The sequence below is a fragment of the Mustela erminea genome, chromosome 3, assembly GCF_009829155.1.
Source record: "Mustela erminea isolate mMusErm1 chromosome 3, mMusErm1.Pri, whole genome shotgun sequence".
In the NCBI taxonomy this organism is placed as follows: Eukaryota; Metazoa; Chordata; class Mammalia; order Carnivora; family Mustelidae; genus Mustela; species Mustela erminea.
The window spans coordinates 80640521-80665305 of NC_045616.1; the positions used below are offsets into that span (position 1 = coordinate 80640521).

At 42.4% G+C, this 24785-nt stretch overlaps 1 protein-coding gene across 2 annotated transcripts in view; it reads right to left on the minus strand.

The window, feature by feature from the left end:
• STK32A (serine/threonine kinase 32A) overlaps positions 1 to 24785 on the minus strand; it is a 142039-nt gene that overhangs the window by 16365 nt on the left and 100889 nt on the right. For both annotated transcript variants that reach the window (XM_032336258.1, XM_032336257.1), the window contains exons 7-11: positions 17456 to 17545; positions 9521 to 9618; positions 4304 to 4420; positions 1832 to 1957; positions 649 to 777 (exon numbers count right to left, since the gene is read on the minus strand). In XM_032336258.1, coding sequence (XP_032192149.1) covers positions 649 to 777; positions 1832 to 1957; positions 4304 to 4420; positions 9521 to 9618; positions 17456 to 17545 — 560 coding nt within the window. The remainder of the gene's footprint in view (positions 1 to 648; positions 778 to 1831; positions 1958 to 4303; positions 4421 to 9520; positions 9619 to 17455; positions 17546 to 24785) is intronic.

Below are 24785 nucleotides of genomic sequence, written 5' to 3' on the forward strand. Positions count from 1 at the left end.
TGGGGTAGAAAAAGAAACAAATAAACACATAAGGATTTGTAAATTACGTTAATATCACGAGGGAATTGAAAATCAGGGCTGAGAAAGAGCGCAGTATCGAAGAAACCTTATCTTCGGCAAATGGCGTTTAGGGTATAAGGGACAATAGGACCCCCCCCCCCCACGTGAAGATCTGAGAGTAGAACACTGAAGGAAGAGGGAAGAGCAAGGATCCTAAAGAAGGACGAAACCTGTAGTCAGTGAAGGTCAGATACTTGTAGGGTTGCACGTGGCCTTGGCTAAATTGACTGTGAGAGTGTAGAGTGTCCCTGGAGGGCTAGAGACATGAAGGACTTTGAGAATATTTGTTTGCAGAGCTACTGATTGGAATGTCTTCCAGGAAATTGTAAAATCTGAAATGAGAGCTTGAGGAGGGCCATAACTGAATGACGTTCACGGCAGAACCAGAGTCCACCGCTAAATGTAACTGCTCTGCTAGGAACCCCAGTGCAGCCCAGGCCTGCCATTCCAGAAGCCTGGGCGTTCAGCAACTCCATGCGTTCACAAAACAGCAGCTCTGGGTGCTGAGTGGCTCTCCCACCGGGAGCTCCCCAACTGTGGGCGCCAGAAACAGTCCCGTGACCCTGAATCTGGGGGGCACCTGCTTACCTGAGAGGAATCACATTTCCTCATCTCCTTCTCCTTCTTTGCCAGACGCTTCTTTTTCTTGTGAAGAGGTTTGGACTCCAGAATCATTTCTTCGAGTTCGAATGTGGGGTCACAATTCAGCCTGCCTTTCTGCAAGGAAGATCAGTTGGCTCACTCCTTTGATTCTGGGTCATTCTACAGAGATGCCGAACCTAATACCAGGAACAGCACCTGCTTCTGATGGAGCCATCCAAGAATAAGGAGCTGCGATTCCTACCATGTTTTAAATAACTTATGGCCAGCTTTGTTTTTCAGTCTTCGATTTTCTATTTTGTTTGTTTTCTAAACTCCCCACAAGCCCTCAGTGAAAGGAAATCAAACTCTAGTCATTTTTTCAAAGTTTGAATTTATGAATTATGTTTCGCAAAGTGTGCTCTGATGATCGTGTATATTGATGAGAATCACCTGAGTTGTTTGTCCAGTTGCCCAGTTCCCCGGCCAGACCCTTCAGAGTCAGTGTTTCTGAATAGTGGCTGAGGAAACTACATTTTTAACAAGCTCCCCAGATGACTTAGAGGGACGGTAAAGTCAGAGAATCTTACATAGAGCCTCTCCTGAGGCAGAGTGGATAGCTAATGGCTGTGGTGTGATGCAGAGGAGGATTTTTTGGCCAAAGCTTCTGACTCCAGCTTTTCCCAGTGGTCTGAACGAGGCCACAGATGTCCCACAACCAGGTACTCAACCAGTGGGAATTACAGTCCTAATGAATGTAGCTCTGTGACAGCGAACCACTAAAGGAAGAGGGGTGAGTGGTAAAAATAACCCCAACATTTTCAGTGCTGTGACTCACAGAACCATGGAAACAAATTTCTACATCTTTGAAATCTGAGAAAACACTGTTTCCTCAATGAGCAGATTCCTGGGAATGACTCCTCGGAGGATTAGGGCTTCCTTCCAGTAGAAGCATACCACAAAAAGGGATTAGGACCCAGAACTCCAGATGCCGATGGACCTGGATGAGAATCCCACTTGGCCACTTGCTAGCCACATGACCTACGGTGGCCCATTTCCCCTGCGTGTGCCTCCGTTGTCTCATCTGTGAGACAGGAATTGGGCTGTTACAACAAACATGGGTGGAGTTATCTAATGAGACCATATGTGTAACTGAATGAGGGTTGTTACGGATTTGTTAGGATTGACTCACGTTAGGAATAAAACCTGGAATGAGCCTCTTCTGCAAAACTGCATCCCAGTTCATGTCATTCATATACGGGAAGTTCTGAACATCAGACAAGTGAGAAAATCGCTGGTCTGGATTAGGCTCAAGAAGCTGTCAATAGAATACAAATACCAAGATTATAATGAAGGTCAACATAGGGCAAAAAAATCATACATAACAACTCCCTCTAAAAGTTTTCCAGTGTAGGTTTGAAGGAAACAAGGTAGTGTTTCCCTTCCCTAATCCTATCAAGTAATAAAGATAATACCTACATAAATAATGGGATAATGCATGCATAGAATGAGCTGTAAATAGGTTTTTGCAGTGTGGTGAGTGAAAATAGATGGTCCTGTTGAGTTAAACATGCCTATGATTCCTGATTCCTCTACTTTATTAACTGTGGGCAAGCTTGTCCTCTAAACCTTTGTTTACTCTCTATAAAAAGGGGATAATAGCCTATTTTGTGTGGTTGTAGCTAGGAATAAATGAGGCCATGTATATAAAGTGCCTAAGAGAAGGTCTCCCCTTTTTAGGTAGTGAATGCTTGTGTGTTTTTACAAATGAAATTAATTTCCTACTAAAAGTTACAGCTGTTTGTACAATTAATCAAAATATATTGTATAAGATGCAACCAAGGTTACATTAGAGTTTGGGGTTTTGCGAACTGTGATTAAAGATTCTCCCCCTGGAACTGCTCCACAGTCAGTATCACATCAGTCCTGTGGCTCAAGTGGGAAATGTCAGTTCTGCTTGAGAAAGCTCCTGGAGACTACAACCATGGATCATGGGGGTGTGATTTTGGGGTGAGGAGGGCTTTCTTGGAACTGAGGACAATTTGCTTATGGAAACTCACCCCTCTCTTCTTCATCTTTGACATTATCAATATCCCTATTCCAACACAGGGAGCTTGACCCAAAACGCAGTAGGCACAGGTGTAAACTGTAGGCCCTCAAAGCTCTTGTCCTTAGCCAGCCACAACCTGTGTGATTTTCCCTCTTCAAAGAAAGCCAAGTGCATCCTGTGGGGTTCCTCATTCTTTCCTCCATATAATCATTCAATGCATAGTACTTAGCAGCTCCTACAATTGCCATTTCCATGAACATGGGCACTCTGAAAATCTGATGGACACTATGGACCTCATTTATTCAAATACCAGATTTACCACCTGTCAGGCTCTGGGCTAGCTCCCTCAGGTGAAGAAGCCTGACGTGGTCCCCTCTCATAAGGCTTAGATGACAGTAATCATTAACCCAAGAATCACACACGTATAATGTATAAATTCAAATTTTAAAAAATGGTAAGAAGGAAACCTGGACCTATGTGAGCTTACAACAGAAGAAAGCTTCCTGAGAAAGTGATAGTTCACTGAGATCTAGAGCTGTGTTTCTCAAACTATGCAGGAGGACCAATTTTTTCCATTTAATTTCCTACCCAGTGAGATCAGTATGTGGTCTTATTGTGCATGGCTAATATGCAGGGCTGCAGCACATACAACTTGTGATTTGGGTTAATACCCTGTTCAGTGAGATGAGTCCACTGACCATGTACTTAGAAACATCAGCAGTATCCCATTGCTGTAACAGTTTCTAAATGCTTCTCTCAATTTCTATACTTCTCATGGACCTGTAGGGAACAATTCATGGATTCGAACCAGTCACTGAATCTCATTGAGTAATGCTGACCTAAATGAGTGAGCTGGAAGAGCTGGGGATGGAGGCACTATTTCAGACAGAGCATGAGGAAAGGCCCTGTGGTAAGAGGTTGATAAATGATGGTGAGGAGGTAGAAGAAAAGGAGAAGAGAAAAAAAGAAATCTATGTGTAGTCAAAAGGGGAACAAAAGTCCAAAATAAGGTTTGGGTGGTAGTTAGAACTTTTATACCATATAGATTATTTTGGTCTTTATTCTGAGAACACTAAGACAATGAATTTTGCTTTGAACAGATCAGTATCAGGCAGAGGGGAGAACCAAATGGAGTGTGTGAAAGTGTCTAGAACAAACCAGTTTTAAGGTAAGACCTTATAAGGCAGTAGGACTGAGGAGATGGCAGTAGAGATAAAGAGAAGTGACAGAGTCAAGAGATATTTACAAAATCAGGTTATAGAACTTGGCTGTGAATTGGATATGGGGATGATGAGTGACTTTTTGTTTCTGGCTTCCATAGCTGGAAGGATGGAGGGGGCCAATCACTGAGAAAGGGAACATCATAGCAAGTCCAGGAAATAGAGAGTGATCAGGAACTCCATTTTGGACACACTGAGTTAGACATGGCTCAACAAGAGGACATGTGCGTTGCCCGAATGAAGCCATGTGTTTGCAAGCTGTTAGGTGCAAAGTCCACTCTAGAAATGTGTATCATCATGGCTGCCTCCGATATTATAAACTAACTTCTCACCTCAAACCAGAAGGCATGCTTCTTTTTACCACTTCCTTTTGTCATGCAGTCCTCCTTCTTACCTTCTTGAGTAGTGACACCATTTCCTGTGACCAGGCAGAGGGATAAGTCACAATAGCTGTCTCAAACATGTGTGTGATTTCCTTGCTGGAGGTACTGGAGCGAATATGGTATGGTCTCTTGTGGGAGAGAAGAAGGAAGAGTCTTCATTTTTATAGGGTAAAGAAAAAATTTTGTTTTGCCCATGTTCCCAACCTAAATTTTCAAGTCTCCATATCATTTTCTGGTCCCTTCCAGCTGATTGTTGTTTTCATGTGCAAATGTGGTCTACTGTTGTCAGATCTTTTATTAAAAAAAAAAAAAAAAAAAAAAGACACCGGAAATCTCTAGTTTCCTGTGAAATCTCAGAATTTTTAAAAACTTTGGTAAGTCCACTGGGCCAAATGAAACATTTCTGAACACTAAATCCACCTCTGAGATACCAATTTGGGGCTGTTCTAGAAGGCAGCTTACGTAAGTATTTACATAAAACATGGGAAAAGTGTTCAGTAAATGGAACTTTAAAAAAAACTGCTACTTAAAAGTTGATTAGAAAGAGATCCAGAGTTTTACTCTTTACCTGTTAGTGCTTTTTGAATCAGTAATAAGTTCAGGATAGAATGTTACCCAGAAAAGTTTAACTCCAGTCCAAAATGATAGGAGTTGCTAGTTCTGTGGAGTGGGGTGGAGAATTTTATGATGAGGTATAGTATTTTTACCTCTGAGAGAACCATGTTTTTTCATAGTTTTAACTTTGGGGTAAAGAAAAGAGTGGTTTTGTTTTATTTTTCACAGCTGCCCACTAGAGAGCAGCCTTTACCTATATTAATTTCTCTGTTTCATAAAATAGATTTATGAGATTTTATCTTTTGTGTGAACTGTGAGCTACTTATGGCCAGAGATCATCCCCTACTCATATCTGTGTTCATTGGACCTAGCAACTAGTAGGTGCTCGTTGCATGTTTGTTGAATGAACACAATTTCCGTATTAGATTAACCAGCAGTGGGACAGTTAATATAGCTACGTATATTCATCAAGTGCCGGGCCTTTTCAAGATACTTAATAAATGACTGCGGACTGATGGAATAAAAATTGGGAGAGATGGAAGAGTTTAATATTCTTCCTGTTGTAAATTAGTATTAAAAGGTAAATTTATATTTTTTTTACAGATAAAATATATTTAGTATTAAAAGGTAATTATAGATGACTAGGAGACACATACAAATGTGCTCATCATCCCTCAGCATCAGGGAAATACAAATCAAAACCACAATGAGATACCACCTCACACCTGTCAGAATGACTAAAATTAATAAGACAGGAAGCAACAGGTGTTGGCAAGAATGTGGAGAAAGGGAACCCTCTTACTCTGTTGGTGGGAAGGCAAACTGGTATAGCCATTCTGGGAAATAGTACGGAAGTTCCCCTAAAAACTAAAAATAGAATCACCCTACAATGCCGCAGTTGCATTACTGGGTATTTACCCAAAGGATACAAAAATACTAATTCAAACGTATACATGCTCCATGATGTTTATAGCAGCATTATGAATAATAGCCAAACTATGGAAACTGCCCAAGTGTCCACTGATTGATGAATAGACATAGAAGAACTGATACTATATATATGTATATGTGTAACTTACTTCATATATATATATATCTCTCAATCTTACTTCATATATATATATGTGTATATATATATGTGTGTATATATATATATATGAATATTACTCAGCCATCAAAAAGGAATGAAATCTTCCCATTTGCAAAGATGTGAATGGAGCTAGAGAGTATTATGCTAAGCGAAATGTCAGAGAAAGATAAATACTACATGATTTCATTCATGTGGAATTTCAGAAGCAAAACAAATGAACATGGGGCTATGGGTGGAAGAGGCAAACTCAAAAACAGATTCCTAACTATAGAGAACACAGTGATTGTTACCAGAGGAGAGGTGGGCAGGGAGATGGGCTAAATGGGGAATGGGCATTAAGGAGGACACTTGTCACAATGAGCCCTAGTTGTTACATGTAAATGATGAATCACTGAATTCTATACCTGAAACTCATATTACACTGTTAGCTAAGGGAATTTCAAGGAAAGCTTGGGGGAGAAGAAAGGTAATGTGATTGAGATCTTGAGCTTCAAAGGCAAAAAAGGATTTCAGTGTCAAATTGAGGCACTCGATTGGAGTTTGTTCCTTCATCTGTCCTTTATCTGTAAAATAAACCGCCACATGAGGTTGTTGGAAAAAACTAAATGGCATAGTACATGTAAAATTCACAAGGCAGGTGGCACATGTTACTCACAATGCAGGAGAAAGATTTGCATGATTCTTGAACACAGGCTAGAAAGGGCGGCTATAAATGTGAACAGTGAAGAGCAAGGCGAGTCATTAATAAAGGCCATGTGAAGAAAGGCTTACTTCTACACATGATATGTCAACATCAAGTTAGTCAGGGAACCACCAAATGCTTGGAGTAGATTCCCTAAAAAAGAGACCGCCAAACTTTATTTATTTATTTCACGAGGTCTAAACTTATCTATCTGCTGCATATTTTCTTCCCACGAGACTGAATAAAGGACTGTAGCTAATTCATCCATCTCAGTAACAATATGGCGGAGCTGACCTGTGTAGCTCAATCTCAGAAAGGAAGTACTCCATACCTTACCACCACGATCACTGCTTATGGAGTGTTTACTAGCCAAAGCCACTGTGGCTCACTAGACGGGATTCACTCCACATTTATACCATTAAGAGAAGTTTGGCACAGACCTGTACCCCTGGGGATAAAAATATATGTTTATAAAAAATAAAAAATTAAAAAAAAAAAGAAGTTTGGCATGCTTCATTTTCCACGGTTAGATATAGATATTTTTTTTTCTTTCTTCTAATTTCCTTCTTCATTTCATTGCTGCTTCTAAACTTACTGTTTCTCCCTCAAAACATAAAATGCCTTGATAAATGAATAAATGCTTTGATAAATGAATAAGTTAACTGATAAATGCCACAGGCAACTGGTTTAAGCATACTTTTTCCCATTTACTTTAGAAGTCCAGGTGACTGAACTTAATATTTTAAAAGAATCCTCATGATCTGTCAACTTATTAAAAATAGCCAAATGGCCTTTGTCTTAGACAATAACATATCTTTCTAGTTCTCAAATTGAAAATCCATGTTAATTCATCAAATACCAGAATTGCATATTTATTCGCTTACCAAATATTTATTGAATGCCTAGGATGTCCCAGCCCCTCTGTTGGGCACTGGGGATACAAGAACTAGAGAGGCGTGATTTCCACACTAGGGGAGCCTATAATCTACTTTCAGAAACCATAAATATTTATGTTTATGGCTCTACACACACACACACACACACACACACACACACACACACCCCTAAATCAACAGAATGCACGCCATAAAGAAATTACAGCGTGCAGTGACAGGATATATCAAACAATTCTTAACACAGCATATAAAATAAGAGCAAGAATACAAAGAACGAATAAGGTGGAAAAAGTAAAGCATTAGATGGAAGAAAATGAGGTGTTGTGATTGTGGTCTTATTTCAGGAGTATAAGAGTGAACGATTTGTAGCTAAGGACATACAATTAGTGCAAAGCTATGTGTGTACCTAGCAGAAGCTGACACTTAAGGATAACTCAAAGCTAGAAGGGACGGACCTTGCCATTACAATGGCAGACAAAGCAGATTAATAGCTAAGGGACCCATTCATCAAGATTGCAGTGAAGTTCAGAAAACACAGAGATGTCAAGCATATTTGTCTTTGAGGCATATATTTTCCTATAAATGAGAATGTATAAATATGGAGGAGATCATTGTTCAGCGCCTGTCCTCCGTGGTTTGGTTGTGTTGATAGTTGTAATTAAATGTGATTAGCTAGATTTTGAAACCTAATTACCTACAGCCTACTTGGTGATTCTTTGCTAAAACGTTGCAGAGTTGATGTAGTGCCTTGTTCCCCCATTCATCCAGTACACACTTGTTATGTATCTATTTAGAGTTAAATACTGGGGATAATACTAAACTATGAGGTACATGCTTCACCTTAATGAATTTATAATCTAATAATATAAAAGAGAGGGGTGCCTGGGTGTTTCCCTGGGGTAACCCTCTGCCTTCAGCTCAGGTCATGATCTCAGGGTCCTGGGATCAAGCCCCACATTGGGCTCTCTGCTTGGCAGGGAGCCCGCTTCCCCCTCTCTCTCTCTGCCTGCCTCTCTGCCTACTTGTGATCTCTCTCTCTGTCAAATAAATAAGTAAATAAGATCTGAAAATACTAATATTAAAGAGATTAGGTAAAAATTGATAAACCCTGAGAAACTCACAAGGGCAATACTTTGCAAAATGGATTTAAATTCAATAATCTGGGACGCCTGGGTGGCTCAGTTGGTTAAGCGGCTGCCTTCGGCTCAGGTCATGATCCCAGCGTCCTGGGATCGAGTCCCGCATCGGGCTCCTTGCTTAGCGGGGAGCCTGCTTCTCCCTCTGCCTCTGCCTGTGCTTGCTCTCTCCCCCTCTCTCTCTCTATTAAAAAAAAAAAAAAAAAAAATCTTTAAATTCAATAATCTGTTAGTACCTTTTCTTTACCTCTCCCACCCCAAAAATTGAAAGAAAAAGTTAATCTGATAATGTTAATACAGTCTATCATAGAGAACTATCACAGGGATAAAATAATATGGGGGGGGGGATTTTCTGGGTAAAATTCTTCCTAGGCATTTTTGTTTAAGAAATATGTTCTTTAAAAGGGAAGTACTCTAATTTGCCCCTGAACTCAGAACCCAGGAGCCAAATGACAGAGGGGGATCCAACAAGACAGGGCACGAATGGTGTTGTATTAATAGTTGACGCTCATCTTGGGGAACTAGGTGGACGTTAGAGTCCTGTATTGTGACTGCAAATTGGTTTTCTTTGAACAAACAAATATATTTCCACAAGATATTTAGTGAGGTGCACTGATCTTCCCCCTCCGGGAGTTTATAATACTCATTCATTTAATTTTATCTGTAGTTAATGTTAACTCACAGGCTCAGGTCCTCATATGGGAGAGTGAATATGAGCCATAATCCCAAGAATCATGTGACACAGTGTTTTCCTCTTGCAAACAAACTGCTCGATTTTAGAGAGAGAGAGAAAAAAAAAATCCATTCTTTCATTCTAAAAATGAAACTCGCTGGAAAAATAACCAAAGAGCAACGCAATTCTAGCATACCCGGCCTCTCAGGAGCTCATACGCTGTCACTCCCAGGGACCACCAGTCCACAGCAAAGGAATAGCCGGCTTCTCTTCTGGAGTCAAACATTTCAGGTGCTGACGATACAGAAAAGTTAGGTCAGTTTTACAACGTGCAAAGTTAACAGATCTCTGCTCCCAACGTGCTCCTCCTAAGGCACAGCACCTGGGTAAGTAAAAGGACTAAACACTGTTGTGGATGCTTACCATCCCTTGCTAGATTGCTCCCAGCATGCAAAAATGGCCGATTTTCTCGTTCTTATATATATCCCGTAACTATTAAAAATTGGATCCTGTAAGGCCTCCAATGTTCAGCTGACCCTAAAAGCAGGAAAGCTGGGAAGATGTTCTCTGTTGCCTTGAGTTGAAGGGTTTGTGCTAAAGGACTGATATTTGGATTCCTGCTGCAAACAACACTGAGAATTTGGTGCAAGGCATATTGGATCGGCTCTTCATCTCACAGTCTTCTGGAAGACCCAAGAGTAGTATTATAGCCTGCTGTTGATGGTGAGGGAGAGTGAAGGAGGGAGTGGGCACTCTGAGAAATAGAAGGTTTCACATTAGGTGGAGAAACTTACACTTCATAACATGGTTATTTGAAAGGACTCCAAGAGAAGGCAAAGCTACAGTCAATTTTACCCCCTGTGGTGACTGCCCAGTTATGCATTTTCTAAGCACTTTGATGCCTATGAACCTTCTTCATACTCTTCCAAGAATATACCTAGCTCATGAGGGATAAAGCACAAAGCAAGTGAGCTCACCGCTTCGCTTCTAGTGTCTAATATTGAACCTGGCATCTAGAGTCACTAAACAGAAATATGTTGACTAAATGAACGACAAGGACTCAAGGCAACAAGCAATGGTGACAGTTATTAGCTCTGGAGCCACACCATCTAGGGTCAGAACCTGCCTTTACCACTTATTCTGACCTTGAACGAGTCAGCTGCCTAAACTTGAGAATCCTCTTCAGCAAAGTCAAAATAAGATGATCTCTAGAGAGGTGAGAAATTAAACGAGATAATGCATGCCCAAATCTCAGCTCTGTGCCTGGTGCCTAGAAAGTGCTCCAAAAACTGGGTTCTGGAGAGGCACTTGTTCATAGGAATGGGAATTTTACTTGTCGATAGCTTTCCACAGTTAACCCAAGCGTCCCAGTAAGGGGCGGTTCTGGACAAAGGAAATTGGCATGATGTGAAGCCTGCATATGGGCTTGACCTAGCTAGGATACTCAAGTCCCAAGTAAAATCGTGTGGACACCATCCAATCTGAGAAATCTGAATGTTGACATCCGATGCCCAGGACAGACCCCGACTGTATGAACCTCATTCGCCAGTGAATTCATCTCCCACGCATCACTGCATTGTATTTTTAAGTCACAGCTCCCCATGGCTTTGGGAGATAATGGCCCTGACCCCCACAGCACCCCCCGGACTGGATGGAAATGGGCTTTATTTCCACTTTCCCTTACCAGTATCCTGGATGACAGGTGACAGGCGTCTCAGTGGAAAACTCTGAGTGATAAACAGGCCATTGTGCTGGGCGAATACTTAACATCTGGATATTTTCAATTTGGAACAATGCTGTCATGAACGGTCCTAAGAGGCCACACATCTATAGAGTGTGTTCCTGGAAGGGGAGCTGCTGGGGGTACGATGTGCATCTTCACACATTCTGGAAAATGACCAACTGTTGAACCAAAGGGTAGTACCAAGTAACATGGTGACCAGCAGCAAATCAGAGTTTCCTTTGCTCAGCTTCCTTACCCACGCTTGGTGTTAACTGACCTTTTGAATTCTGCTAATCTAGTAAGTGTGGATTGAGCTTTGATTGTGGTTTCAATAGGCATTCTCCTGATTACCAATAAGCTTGACCGAATTTTAATGTGTCTATGGCTATTTGGATTACCATCATTTGGTTTTCAGGTTTTACAATACCTAGATAGAAGATTTTTTTAAAAGATCTTATTCATTTTTAGAGAGAGAGCGAGGGGAAGGGTAAAGGGTAGGGAGAGGGACAAGCAGAATCCTTGCTGAGCACAGAGCCTGATATGGGGCTCGATCTCATGACCCTGAGATTCTGACCTGAAATGAAACCAAGAGTCAGACGTTTAACTGAGTGAGTCACCCAGGTATTCCTAGATAGTAGATTCTTGGTCAAGAAAGAAAGGGTCTCAAATCTAACCCATAAATGTGACACAACAGAAATAATGAAATTTACAAAAAAATTCTAAATTTCTTCTACCTCAAAAATCTGTGAATAATAATTCTTCTGAAAAAGAATAAACACACAGATTTGTTTCTCATGTATTATATTATAAAGCTGTAATAATTAAGATTTGAATACAATAGAATGTAGACCTGTATATAAGGATATTTAGTTTTTGATGATCATATTGTAAATCAACATGGAAAAGATATTATTTGATATGTTATTGCAAGACAATTGTTTAATGGTCTAACAAAAAGTTCAGTCAGATCCTTATGATGTATCTTCAGTCAAGATTATATGTAACCAGAATAAGGAAAAAAAAAATTAAAGTGTAACAGTAATAAAAACATTAGGTAACCATATCCAAAATCTGGAGAAAAGTAGGTCTTACTAAGAATAGCATCGAAGGTAGAAACTATGGGGACACGTAGGTGGCAGTTGGTTGAGGGACTGACTTTTGTTTTGGCCCAGGTTATGATCTCAGGGTTGTGGGATCGAGCCCCTCGTCAGGCCTGGGCTCTATACGGAGTCTGCTTGAGACTCTCTCTCCTTCTCCCTCTGCTCCTTCCCTGCTCACATGCACACACACTCTCTCCATAAATCAAAAAATCTTTTAAAAAAATAAAGAAATAAAAAAGGTAGAAACCACAAAAAAGACTAATGGTGTGATGATGTTAGAAAAAAATAGTTCTTTATATAAAAAATGCCTAAGAACAACAGCAAACTAAAAGGTAGGAAATCATATTTATAACACATAGGATACACTATAATCTGAATATATAAAGCTCTAGAATTTTTTATACAATCAATAAGAAATAGCAGGATAGGATAAAAATATTCACACCCTAATAGAAAATGAGCAAAGAACATGAACAGACAGTTTACAGAAGTCAGAGAATTTCAGTATTAGTATCATGAGGGACCTTTTTAAATGATCTTTTCAGGAAGATTGAAGATACTCATTGTACAGCCTGCTGAGAATGCAGGGAAATAAATATTCACAGACACTTCTAGAATAAATGAGCAGAAATCAATGTGAACTTTCAGGAGGAAAATGCATTAACACATACATACCCACTGACCAGGAATTCTTTGAATGGGAGTTTATCACAAAGATAATCAAGTTGCAGGACCTATTTCTGCTAACAGAAGTTTCATTACAAATTTATTTATGTTTCAAAATGAGACACAACCTAACATTCAACAATAAAGAAGTGGTTAAATTTGATGCCGTCCTCTAATGCTGTAGCATACGATCATGAAAAATGATAGTTCTATATGTGGACATGGGAAAAGAAGCAGAGTATCATTCGCCAAGACCCAGCCTCTGGAGTCAGAGAGAAACAAGTTGCAGTTCTGGCTGAGGCAGGTTTAGAAACCAGAGACAGAGAGATCGCCTAGCATAGAAGACTGTTGGGAAAGTCAAGAGTCGGGGCTCTGACCCTCACAGCGGTATACCTAGCTCTACCTGGGGCAAAGTGTTTCATTTCTCAGTTTGCATGTTTCAAGTGGGAATAGCAATAGTATTGGCCTCATGAAAGAATGTCATACACACGCTTAGACCAGTGCTTGGCACGTAGGCAGAGCTCAGTCTGTGTCAGCTGTTGCTCCTTCAACATCATCATCACCATCACCCCATGAGTTCTACGGCTTGAGAGTTGTTTTTAGATGTGGGTTTACCTTTGTGCCCCACCCGTTACTGGCTGTGTGATTATGAACCTCTTTCACAGGGTTGCTTTGAGAATTTCATGGCGCGATGAATGTTAAAAGCTTAGCAAAGTGTTTGGGCCGTAATTACTGCTCACTGTATGATGTCTGTTGTTATCACATTATAAAAGGAAAATTTAGGGTACAAAAATTAGGTATGATCCAACTTTTAGTATACACGTTTCTGCATGCACAGAAAAAAGTCTGGAAGGAAACCATAAATAGCTACAAGTAGAGGGATTAATGTAACTTCCTCTTGCTTATCAGCATCTTACACATTTTTCCATAGTGAATTTGCTTTGTTTTTAGTAGGGAAGAGAAGAATGTCTTCATCGGTTAAGCTCTAAATGACCTGGATTGTATTGCCAGAGGTAGGAGTGGGGGTGAGGAAGGAGGGGAGGGTGGCGGGAGCTGAAAGGGAGGTGGTTCAGTTCAAGAAACTGCTGTGTAACGCGCTCAGCACTTCCTCTTGTAGGTGTCATATATTCCTGTCGTTGCCAGTATTTCATCCTTGTTTTCTTTCTTTCTTAGAATATTTTTTTCTTTCTGGAGCACCTGGGTGGTTCCCTCGGTTAAGCATCCCCTCTTGGTTTTGGCTCAGGTCATGATCTCAGGGTCTTGAGACAGAGCCCTGTGTCAGGCTCTGTGCTCTGAGGGGAGTCTGCTGGGACTCCTTCTCCCCGACCTCCCCATCTCCCCTCCCCCCACTCACACATGTGCAGGTCCACTGCACAGGTGCTCTCCGAAATAAACAAAATCTTAAAAAAATTTTTTTATCTATAACTGCTAATTAATATCCCACAGGAGTGCTATAAAATGGGTATGGATGCTGGTGAATGTCTGTTACCTAGATATTACCAAATTATTTGGATCATAATTTTTAAAAAAGAAAAGGCAGATTTCTACCTAGGATACCTCTTAGAAAGACTCTTAGCCAAAAATCAAAGGCAAAGGCAACCTTTGGATTCAGAGTTCAGGGATGACAGATACTCATTTGTACTGAAACAAAAAACAGTTCGAATGCTTTGGCTGACTTAAATGGATTTACAACCTTTTAAGGACCACAAATCATTTCTAATAAATTTCTCCTTTAACTCTCTTTCAGGAAGAAGCTTGACTTTCTGAAGTCAGAGCTTACTTTAAATCTAAGCTTTTTCAGTTATTAGCCATGTGATCTTGGGCAAATGACTTAGCTTATTTTCTCATTGTAAAATGGTGATAATTATAGTCTGCTTCCTAGACTCGCAGAGAAAAAAATAAATGAGTAAATGAACGTTAAGCATTTAACACATCGTCTGGCCCATTGAAAGCTTTCAATAAATATTAGTAATTGTTAATTATAAGGATGAAGGTGAAATAGCGGAGAGAAGCTTGAATGCACTCCAATTTCCTAGCTCCATGTTGTGAAAGGACCCGAAATGCCAAATATGAGGAGAATTAAATTATACGGATATTGTATTTAAAATCACTGGGGAGAGAAAAGAAGGGTAGCCTCCCTTTACTCCTCTCACCATGGAAACCAGGCCTAGAAAACCCAGATGCTCATTCTGATTTGGCTCCAAGAAAATAGCCCTCAATATGGAAACCCAGGAAACCTGCAGAATAAATTCATCAGACCAGCGGGCTCAGATATTCCCTTTTATCACCTGAGAACTGTGAGGTTTAGGCAGAAAATAGGCTGAATTATATGTGTCCATTATTTTAGAAGCGACGAAGGAGATTTATTCACCCGTGCTGGTAATAGGAAGCCAGGAAATTTGTAGTTGTTCAAATATCATCTAAAATAAGACTCATTTTTTCCCAGAGGATTTCTTTCTCCTGGGAAGTGAGGCAGCCCTGTATGTAGGGGTTTTCTCTTCCTCGCTCTAGTTATATGAGGAAGAGAATGACCTATTAAAAGTGACTTTGCTCTTACCCTTGATTTCAAGGTCAACTATTTTGCTCATAAATGACTCTGACCATATCTAGTCAGTACAATTCATTCCACATCCCTAATTCCGCTGGCTTGACCAGTGACATTATCTTCTCTAAGCATCTCAAATAATGAAGGTAGAAGCAGAAATAGGGGCTTTTTCCCCCCATCTGCCAACAGTCATGCAGTGTCTAGCTTCCCATTTGTGTTGGGAAGGGGGCTCCCCTAATGATAGTTCGTAGTCTCTTGCTTAATACAGTTTAATCCTTTTTGCCTAGTAAAACATCTAATGTAGATACTTTAAAATCCAGTCCTATGAATTTAAAGACTGATCTCAAATCTGATCCAGATCTCTCTCATGCCACGCAGCTAGATTAAGCCACCCTGCTGTGAAGATGGCCAGTCTGGCTGCCATGTCCCTCATCCCTTTTCCTAGAGAGTACTATTCATTTTAGGTCATGGAAGAGGGGTAGCGGAGGCAGGGATTATAACACGAATGCCCTGGGGTGTGCTCTCGTAAGTTGCTTCTGATAGCTGACGTCACTCCTCCTGCGTGGCAGAGCTCCTCGACCCTGGCTGCATGGCCGAATCATCTGCAGAGCTTTCAAGGCACCCTGTGTTGGGGGCACCTCCAAGATTCTGATACAGTTGTGTCTATCGGAATTGGTGGTGTTTCCAGTAAGCCTCCCTGATAGGAGCCGCCCTCCCTCCAGGCTACTGGTGGAGTCTTTGACAGGCTGGATCCGGCCCTGAGGCTAATCCACACCCCTCACCCCGACACACACTCAAACTCTGCTGTCCATCTGTCTCCTAATGTTATGCTCCCTGGGTAGGCTTAGCTCCAACCTCAACCAACCCCATGGACAACTCGGGCTCTGTGGGTGCCAGGACCCGTCAGCACGTACGGCAACGACCCAGACGGTCATCAAACATGGAGTTGGGTCTCTCGCCTCACAGTCACCCACAGACTTTCCAGAGAATTCTCTTCGAGATCTCACTCACCTATCTTAAGAGGGGAGAGCAGAAAAGTCCTTCTTCCTGAATCCCTCTGGGGAAAGGACAGCAGTTCTCCCTTTACGTTTCTCAGGGTGGGTGGGAGGCAAGGCTAGTTGTGCCAGAATGGCATCCACGCAGAGAGACTCCAACAGGAGCACTTAGAATTTGTAGTAATTTGTGAGTGTTAATATAATTAAATGTGAGACCTTGTTGACAGTTTTGGCACCTAACCTTAGCCTTTTAGTCACCCTCTGGTGTGTTTTGAGTCTTCAGGCAAAGTCCAGTTCCCCATCTTTAATAAGGAGAGCCCACGGGTTTGTCATGGTGCTGAAACTACAGGAAAAATGACATCTGGGAGGTGCTGCATGGACTTTCCAGCCCTAGGCGTGTGATGTGGGGTTATGTAAATGATGGGTATAGTAGTACTTAGGTCACATATCACTGTCCGATTTATTACTGCACCTTCTATTTGATTCTATTTTTTATTTTTAAGATCTTATTTATTTATTTAAGAGAGAGAGTGCTCATGAGGAGGGGCAGAGAGGGAGGGAGAGGGACAAGCAGACTCCACGTGAAGCAGGATGCAGGGCTTGACTTTGTGACCCCGAGATCATGGTCTGAGCCAAAACCAACTGATTAAGCCACCCAGGCGCCCCTGATTCTACTTTTAAAAACTCCCCTCTGTAGAAGGGAAGCTCCATGAGCTGGAGATCTTGTGTATTTTGCTCACTTACAAGGTCGCCAGCACTTGATACCATGCCATGCCCACAGAAGCAATTAGTCATGTTTATTCAATCAACTACTACTCTTTGATAGGAAGTGGGTAGAAGCTGTCCTTAGCAACTCCTAAAACAGTGTTTCAAAGCATCATCGGTAGCTCTCCTGAATCAAGGTCAGATTGGGCGCTCGCTAAACAGAGCCTCCCAAGGCTCATCTCAGACCCGTGAACTCAGAAGTTCCTCGGGTCAGGTCACAGGGGAACCTGGCATTCCTCGCGGCGAGTGCCTGCGGATGACTGACCCCAGAATAAATGTCTACCAGAACAAAAAAGCCAAGCCTTGCTCTTAGCACCGCCGCTCGCAGAGCCCGTACCCATGTAAGGCTTGGTGCCTGCTACAGTGGTGAGTCGCATCTCCCCGTGCAGCATTGCGGCGATGTTGAAGTCCGTGATGTGCACATGCCCTGGAGAGACAAAAGCACCACATAGAATGTTAAGCCCCATTCAGCTCCATGGCACAGCCATGCTTCTGAGAGCCTCTGGGAGCTTCGTTTGTCAGTTTTTGCGTGCCGGTTGCAAGTGGGGTGCAGGCAGCAGCGGCACAATTATTCTGCCCTCAAGACTAGCATAGTCACCAACCAGCTGAGCATCTGCTGGTAAACCTGCAGATCAATCTCAGAAAGTTTTAACCTGTGTGGTTAAGAGCTCACACCCTGGTAATTCTACTTACCACTTTTTGTTGGCAACATTTTAACAGGATAATACCTGTGAGCATTGAGAGGGAGGCAGTCTAGAGGTGTTCTACTTCGAATTTCCAAGCGTTTTTTTCTAAGTGTCTCTTAGGGGATTTTTTTTTTTTCCCAGAGATAAATATTGCTACTATAAAGCTGACACAAATATGGATACATGTATTTATTCCTTTGCCAAGCAAGACTCCTTTTTCCTCCTTTTCTGTCTGAAATATCATATTTCTTGTCTGATAGTTTAGGTTATCCTCTACCCACCCCCAACAAAATAATGTATTAAGGGAAGGCAGGGGCCGGAAAGTCAAGTTTTATTTATACAGAGGCTATGTAATGAGCCCTGGGCAATGAGCCAAGAGACCTGAGGTCTGCCCTGAGCTCTGCCCCTAATATATCATAGACTTTCAGTCCCTTTTCTATGTTGAACCCAAGTTTCTTTTTGTAAAAAAAAAAAAAAAAAAAGAAAGAAAGAAAGAAAAGGAAAAAGGAAAAAGAAGCAGGTGGACTAGCCCATCTCTAGGGTCTCTCTCAGTTCTGACACTCATGACATAGAGCGTGAGTCTAACACTGACGTTCCACAAGAAACAGCCCCTGCAAAATGTGTAGGGCCTTGCATTTCTGCCTGGAAGGAGGAAGAGGGCCGTAGCAGCAGCCTAGGCAGGCCGCCCGTTATGTTAGCTGTTGGCACAAAACTCATAATGCTTTCAGAGGCCCTCAAAGTGTTGGCATTTCCATTTTCGTGCTCTGTGGTTTTGATGAGACACGGCTGCAACTGGAGGGGATGGCATCTGATTCTTCTTCTGTGTCTCACAGTCCACACTCCCCACTACCAGACCTCTCAGTCTGCCCCCTGATAGTATCCAGTGAGCTGCTGAAGACAAACCTCACTGCCTTTGTTGCTGGGGTTTTGTTTTGTGCAAAGAAGTGTTTTGTGTCGCTGATGCGATGACATTTTAATAAAGTAAGAGTAGCACTTGTCCGGCTGAAAGTTGAAGGTATTCTTGCCTGAATGTACCAACAGATAATTTTGATAACTTTTCTATCATCGTATAGGTTGTCTCTGTTTTTCCTTCTTTCTTTCTTTCCTTCCTTTTTTCCTTCCTTCCTTCCTTCCTTCCTTCCTTCCTCTGTGTCATGCTCAAGTGGTTCTCTGATGCTGAGGTTCTCAGCCTCAGCCTGGAGACACTGTCCTTAAGCAGAGCTTGTTCTCTGGAGTCAGACTGCCTGGCTTCAAGTGCAAGTTCAACCATGAACGCGCTGTTACCTTAAAAGGTGACACCTGCTCTGTACAGTTGGGATGGCAACAGGAGTTTTCTTACAAGTTACTGGGGAAGATCAAATCAAATAATACCGTGGAAGAACTTAGCTCAGCACTTGGAAGGAAGAAAGTGTTCAGCTGTTGCTCTTTCTCATCATCAGAAACCCCAGTGCCCTTTTGCCGAACACACGTGCCTGGACTTGACCCTGCTGAGACTTGGCTAGCCATGGGATTGGGAGGAGAGCCAGGCATGCGTGTTAGAAACAACCAGAAACTCCACAGGTGATTCAGACGTGCAGCCGGGCAGGGGACCCTCTACTTCAGTGTGAGTGGGTGTCCGGAGCCGCCTCAATCCTGAGATTATCCACGCTCTTGTAGAAATAAAAGGTAGAGGAGGATGTTTCTGAGCCCCATGGTGCTGCAAGCGTGGCCTGCTGACCAGCAGCCCCGGCTTCACCTGGGAACCTGCTAGAAATGCTCCAATTCCTGAGCACTACCCCCAGCCTTCCAAATTAGAAACCAGGGTGGGATCCCAGTGTTTAAACAAGCCTCCCAGGCGGTTCTGAGGCTCAATAAAGCTTGACACCACTCCTTTAAAGTAGGACCTGGCATGGTGGAAGATCCTGGCCCAGTGAGTACTCATCATGTATCTTCTGAATTTGTTGATGGAACGCTGACTTTTACCTTTCAGTCGTATTTACATGTATCTGATGAATTGCCATTTTCCAACAGCGTAGCCTGGTGAAATAGTCCCTCTTTAACAGAAAAGATGTTTGTGGTTAATTTCACCAGGCTCAGAAGTAGCAGAGCTGGGATTAGAATTGAGAATTTGGTGTAGGACCCCTTTATTGAGTTATGAATTTCCCCAAAACATTTTGTGATTTATCACAAGACCGAAGAGCTAGATGCATGGAAACAGTCCCTTCCCGGTTGGCTCAGGGTCTGTCTCCCTGCCTATTTGGGAGGGGGGCAGTATGGGTGGGGAGAAATTGTGTGAGGGTCAGGATCCACTGGAACCTGGAGTCCGGTGCTCTTAGCTAAACAGCATAAGCAGAACCCCATGGAGTCTGTCAATACTGGCCCTAAACCGCAGTTCCAGGCCCAGAGTGCTCCCATACCTGGCACCTGGTCCTCCCTCTGCCAGGCGCCCCCTTACTGCCTCCCCCCATGAAAATAAACTCAAGTGCCTGTTCACAGCGTTAGTTTCGGTCACCAGCTGTTTGAGGGACATGGGAATTGCCTTGGGAATGGAGGACCATTAGCTGAGGCCCTAACACAGAATTTCTGTGTTTCATTTTGTGTCACAGAAATTCTGTGAATTTCTCATCCTCTTACACCTGGTCATTTTTTGCCGTGGGGCTGCCCTGTACCTCGAAGTAAGTTCAGTAACAGCCTTAGTTTAGCCTTTACCCTCTAGAGACTGATAGCACTTCCCACTCCTGGCTGGAATCCTGACCATGAAAAATGTCTCCAGACTTTGCCAGATGTCCCGCATGGGGACAGAAAGTAGAGCAAAACCATCCCCACTTAGAACCACTGCCTTAGTGTGGGGTTTTTCAGATATAAGGCTCAGAATTTCCTGGTTTATTTCTCTAGGAAAGCATTTTTGCCTTTTCTTTTCACCTCTGTACCTAGAGACACAGCAGCACAATAAAACTGAATTAATAGCATGGAGTCCTTTAATTCAACTATCAATATAAAAATATTTACTTATTTATTTTAGAGAGAGAGAGAAAGAGCACAGAGGGGAGGGGCAGAGGTCTCCCTCTGTCTATGCTGAGTGTGGAGCCTGACATGGGGCTCGATCCCGCGACCCTGAATTCATGAGCTGAGCCAAAACCAAGAGTTGGACACTTAACCGACTGCACCACCCAGGCGCCCCTACACAATTTTTTTCTTTTTTTTTTTAAAGATTTTTTTCTTTATTTATCTGACAGAGATCACAAGTAGGCAGAGAGGCAGGCAGAGAGAGAGGAGGAAGCAGGCTACCTGCAGAGCAGAAAGCCCGATGTGGGGCTCAATCCCAGGACCCTGGGATCATGACCTGAGCCGAAGGCAGAGGCTTAACCCACTGAGCCACCCAGGTGCCCCACAATTTTTTTTCTTAAAAAAGAGGCTTCACACTAGATTTTTAGGCCCATTTTGGGACTCAGCAAGGAAGAGGCTGTTCAGGTAGCACGCTTAGTACTTCCTCCTACCCCCAGACTGAGTTTTTGCCTTTCTCTGTTCCCTGGGACTAGGGATGATATTAAGGAAACTAAATTATAGATGATGCCATAATTGTTGTTTCCTGAGATATGCCAGGCAGACATTATTGTTCCTCTGGATGCAGCATTTATTTCCTGAATAATTTAAGACAAACACAAAAATTCAGACACTATGGAATTGATAGAACTGGATCGGGTACTTAAGTTGGTAGGATATGAAAACATCTATCACAACGATTGACGATGAGCTATCTGAGATCTAATGTCAGCCTGGGCTCTGAACTAGCAAATGAGACGTTTGGGAAGAACAGGAACAGGTATGCTCTAAATTAAAAACACTTTTTTTCAGTCCCACTCTGAATGTTCATTGACATGGTGGAAAGATTCTCCATTTTTACAAAGGGCTTCAGCTCCTTTAAATTTCAGTCTTTTCTGATGAATACAAACCCATATGAATCAGTAAGAATAAAATAAATTTTCCGCCTGTTGCCGAATGGTGCTGAATTAAAATGTGAGCGATTTGGTGTGATACGGAGTCGCTTGGAGGAGCCAGCATAGGAGGCCTGTGGGAGATAGGCAGTTATCCTTCAGGGTTGCTAAAATCCCCATGCGAAAGGGACGTGTGATGGCCCATCGGGCTAAAACATTATAAATGCGGACGGAGAGGACAAATGAGGGTTTCAAATAAGAGACATGGAAAATCATGCCAGTGGCCACTCGAAAAGGCACCCGTTGATTTGTGGGGCAGTTGATTCGGACAGGAGCGTCTCTACAGAATGTGTTCGGAGCTGGGGTTTACCAGGGATGTATCATTTAAGAGTGCTTAGTTACGGTCCCTGAGCAATGCCCGAAAAGCTTGGTTTCTCAGAATCTGCAAAAACAGGGAGTAACCTTTAAAAATTATGTTCTTCAGAAAGGGATCCCCAGGACAATGTTTAAACAATAGCTCTCTACCTTTTTTATTTGTCTGCTTCTAGCCCATTCACAGATCTGTTCCTTTCCAAAATAATGTTTCTCTTACTAGTGATTTTCAAGTTGCATTCAGGGTGAAAAAATAATACAAAAAAGTCCTCTCAATTCATTGTTGAAACCCAAAACCTTAAGAGTGAAAGGGTCATTATAAATAGTTCACCGGGTAACAGGGGTAGACTGGGGCAGTCCCTCCGGCTGACTGGGATGGCGGCTCATACTCCCTGAACAACAGAGCCCCAGCCCTAGCAAGAGTAAAATGCCTCCCAACGTGGGTTTAGGCCCCTGCGCCCAGGAGGGAAAATCAGAAGAGACCACTGAAGGCATAGCTGCCTGAGTATTAGTACTGAGCAAAACTGCATAAACATAAGAGCTAAGAAGAAGGCACACAGAAGCTTTGGCATATCCCTTCTGGAACCAAAATAATTCTTTCTAAAAAAACTTTTCTTATTTTTAGATTTTACTTATTTATTTGAGAGAGAGAGAGAGAGAGAGCACAAGCAATGGGATGGGGAGGGCAGAAGAAGAAGTAGACTCCCCACTAAGCAGGGAGCCTGACGCAGGTCTCTATCCCAGGACCCTGGGATCATGCCCTGAGCTGAAGGCAGCCACTCAACTCACTGAGCCAACCAGGCGCCCTAAAATATTTCTTTAGAGAGACAAGTAAGGTCCTGGTTCTCACTGACCACCTGCTATAGACACAGCCACATAAAACAAGATGAAGAAGCTTTGGCTTCCTTCTGTAAGGAAGAAAGTCACTACTACGTCATGGAATTATACTAATAGTTATCTTCTGAGTGATTTCCTTGTGGCAGACACTGCAATCAGCACTTTATAAATAGTATGCTTATTCATTTTTATGGTGACTCTAAGAATTAATTACTCTTTGAGTTCCTCAAGAAACTGAGATTCAGAAAAGATTTAGATAGATAGTCTGTGGAAACTCTCAGAGCTCGTGATTCGTGAGGGGGTGAAACTGGGTCTTGAACTCAGGCAACTGGGCCCCAGAATCCATACTCTTAACTGTAACATCACACAATTCTTCTTTACGTGAGGGTAGTTTCTAAGGCAGGTAAACTTGAAGATTAATTTATTTCTGGACCATTCTCCTAATCTACAATGACCAAGCTCACAAGAAAATGAGGAGGAGAAAGAAGTCCAATGAGAGAGGATCAGCTGACTTTATGGTGGAAATAAGATGAAGCCATGTTTGAAGCCCAAGATAAAAACATTGTTCTCTGAATGGAAGGTGAGTCTTGAAAAGGTTGTGGGCACAGGACCTGTCTGTCTCCATTCAGGGCCTCAACAAGTGGTAGAATAATATACTATACACAAAGGCAACTGGAAAAGGGAGCAGGTGGGGACAGAACCCCAGATTGTGTTCTGCCTGACCAACCATGTACCTTCATGAGGCTGGGGTGGGGAGACAGAGAACCTTTTTCTAAATGGGGCAGAGGTGGCCTCTGTGGGTGAGGGGAGGCCCTCCCCACAACTGTGAAGCTCCGCCGGGTTTATCTGCACCCAGGTGAGAGAGGCTCTGCCTCTTCTCTGAGGCACGGGCAGCTGGTGTTCTCTGGAAAGTCACCTTCACGCCAAGTCTCACTATTGCTCACATTTTGGAGATTCTGAGCATCTGCTCCTGAGTGTCAGAAGCAGTAAAGGGAAGGAAGGAATTAGGCACTGGAAGAAAGTAGAAAAAAATCTTTTTAGACAGTCCATAAATAAATAATGACCCTGAGCTTCTAAATTAGAGGTCATATACAAAAGTGTTTCTTAGCCCTCTGAGCACCGGTGGGGTCTGGCAAGTCAGGTTGAAAATGCAGCAAGGTAAATAAGTAATGAGCAATGGAAGGTACTTGGAGGGGCAGACCCACTGCAAATCCCTTTTGTAAAAGTCCAATGAATAAGGAGCCCTGCACACTTGGGACTCCCTCATCCAATAGCTTCCAGAACCTATCAGAAAGATCTCAGTGCCCCTCTAACATTTATAACCTGCAGGCCAAGTGTCCTAGGGGTCTGCCTTAATGGACCAGTATATCCAAATAGACAATTAAAAGAAACAGTGGGAAGAGACGGCACATAATAATCGTGGCTGGCGAAAGCTTGCTCTCGGGATGTCCATAATCTGTGTTTCTTGGGTTTCTGGCATTCACTGATCACCTTCATGGTTATTGCCAAATCCTTGTATCACTTTCCCATCCGGCTGCCACATACACTATTGTCCGCTTCATCTTCTTTTTTAAATTGATGAACTTTCTTCAACTGAAAAAATCTCTGGACAGAAACTTGGTATCTCTTCTGCAAATGGGAAACAAATTTTCCCAAAAAGCATGAAAGTAGATGCGATGTGAACAAAATGGTGTCGCTAATCATTCTGTAGATACTCTTGCCTGCCTTCTACTCTGAGCTTGAGGCTTCTGCTTTATTAAAAGAGGGAGATGATTTTAAAAAGATAGTAAGGCAAATTAGCACCAAACTGTGATGGTTTTCTTGGGGGAAAAAAAAAAATCAATAGAAGCTTAACAAA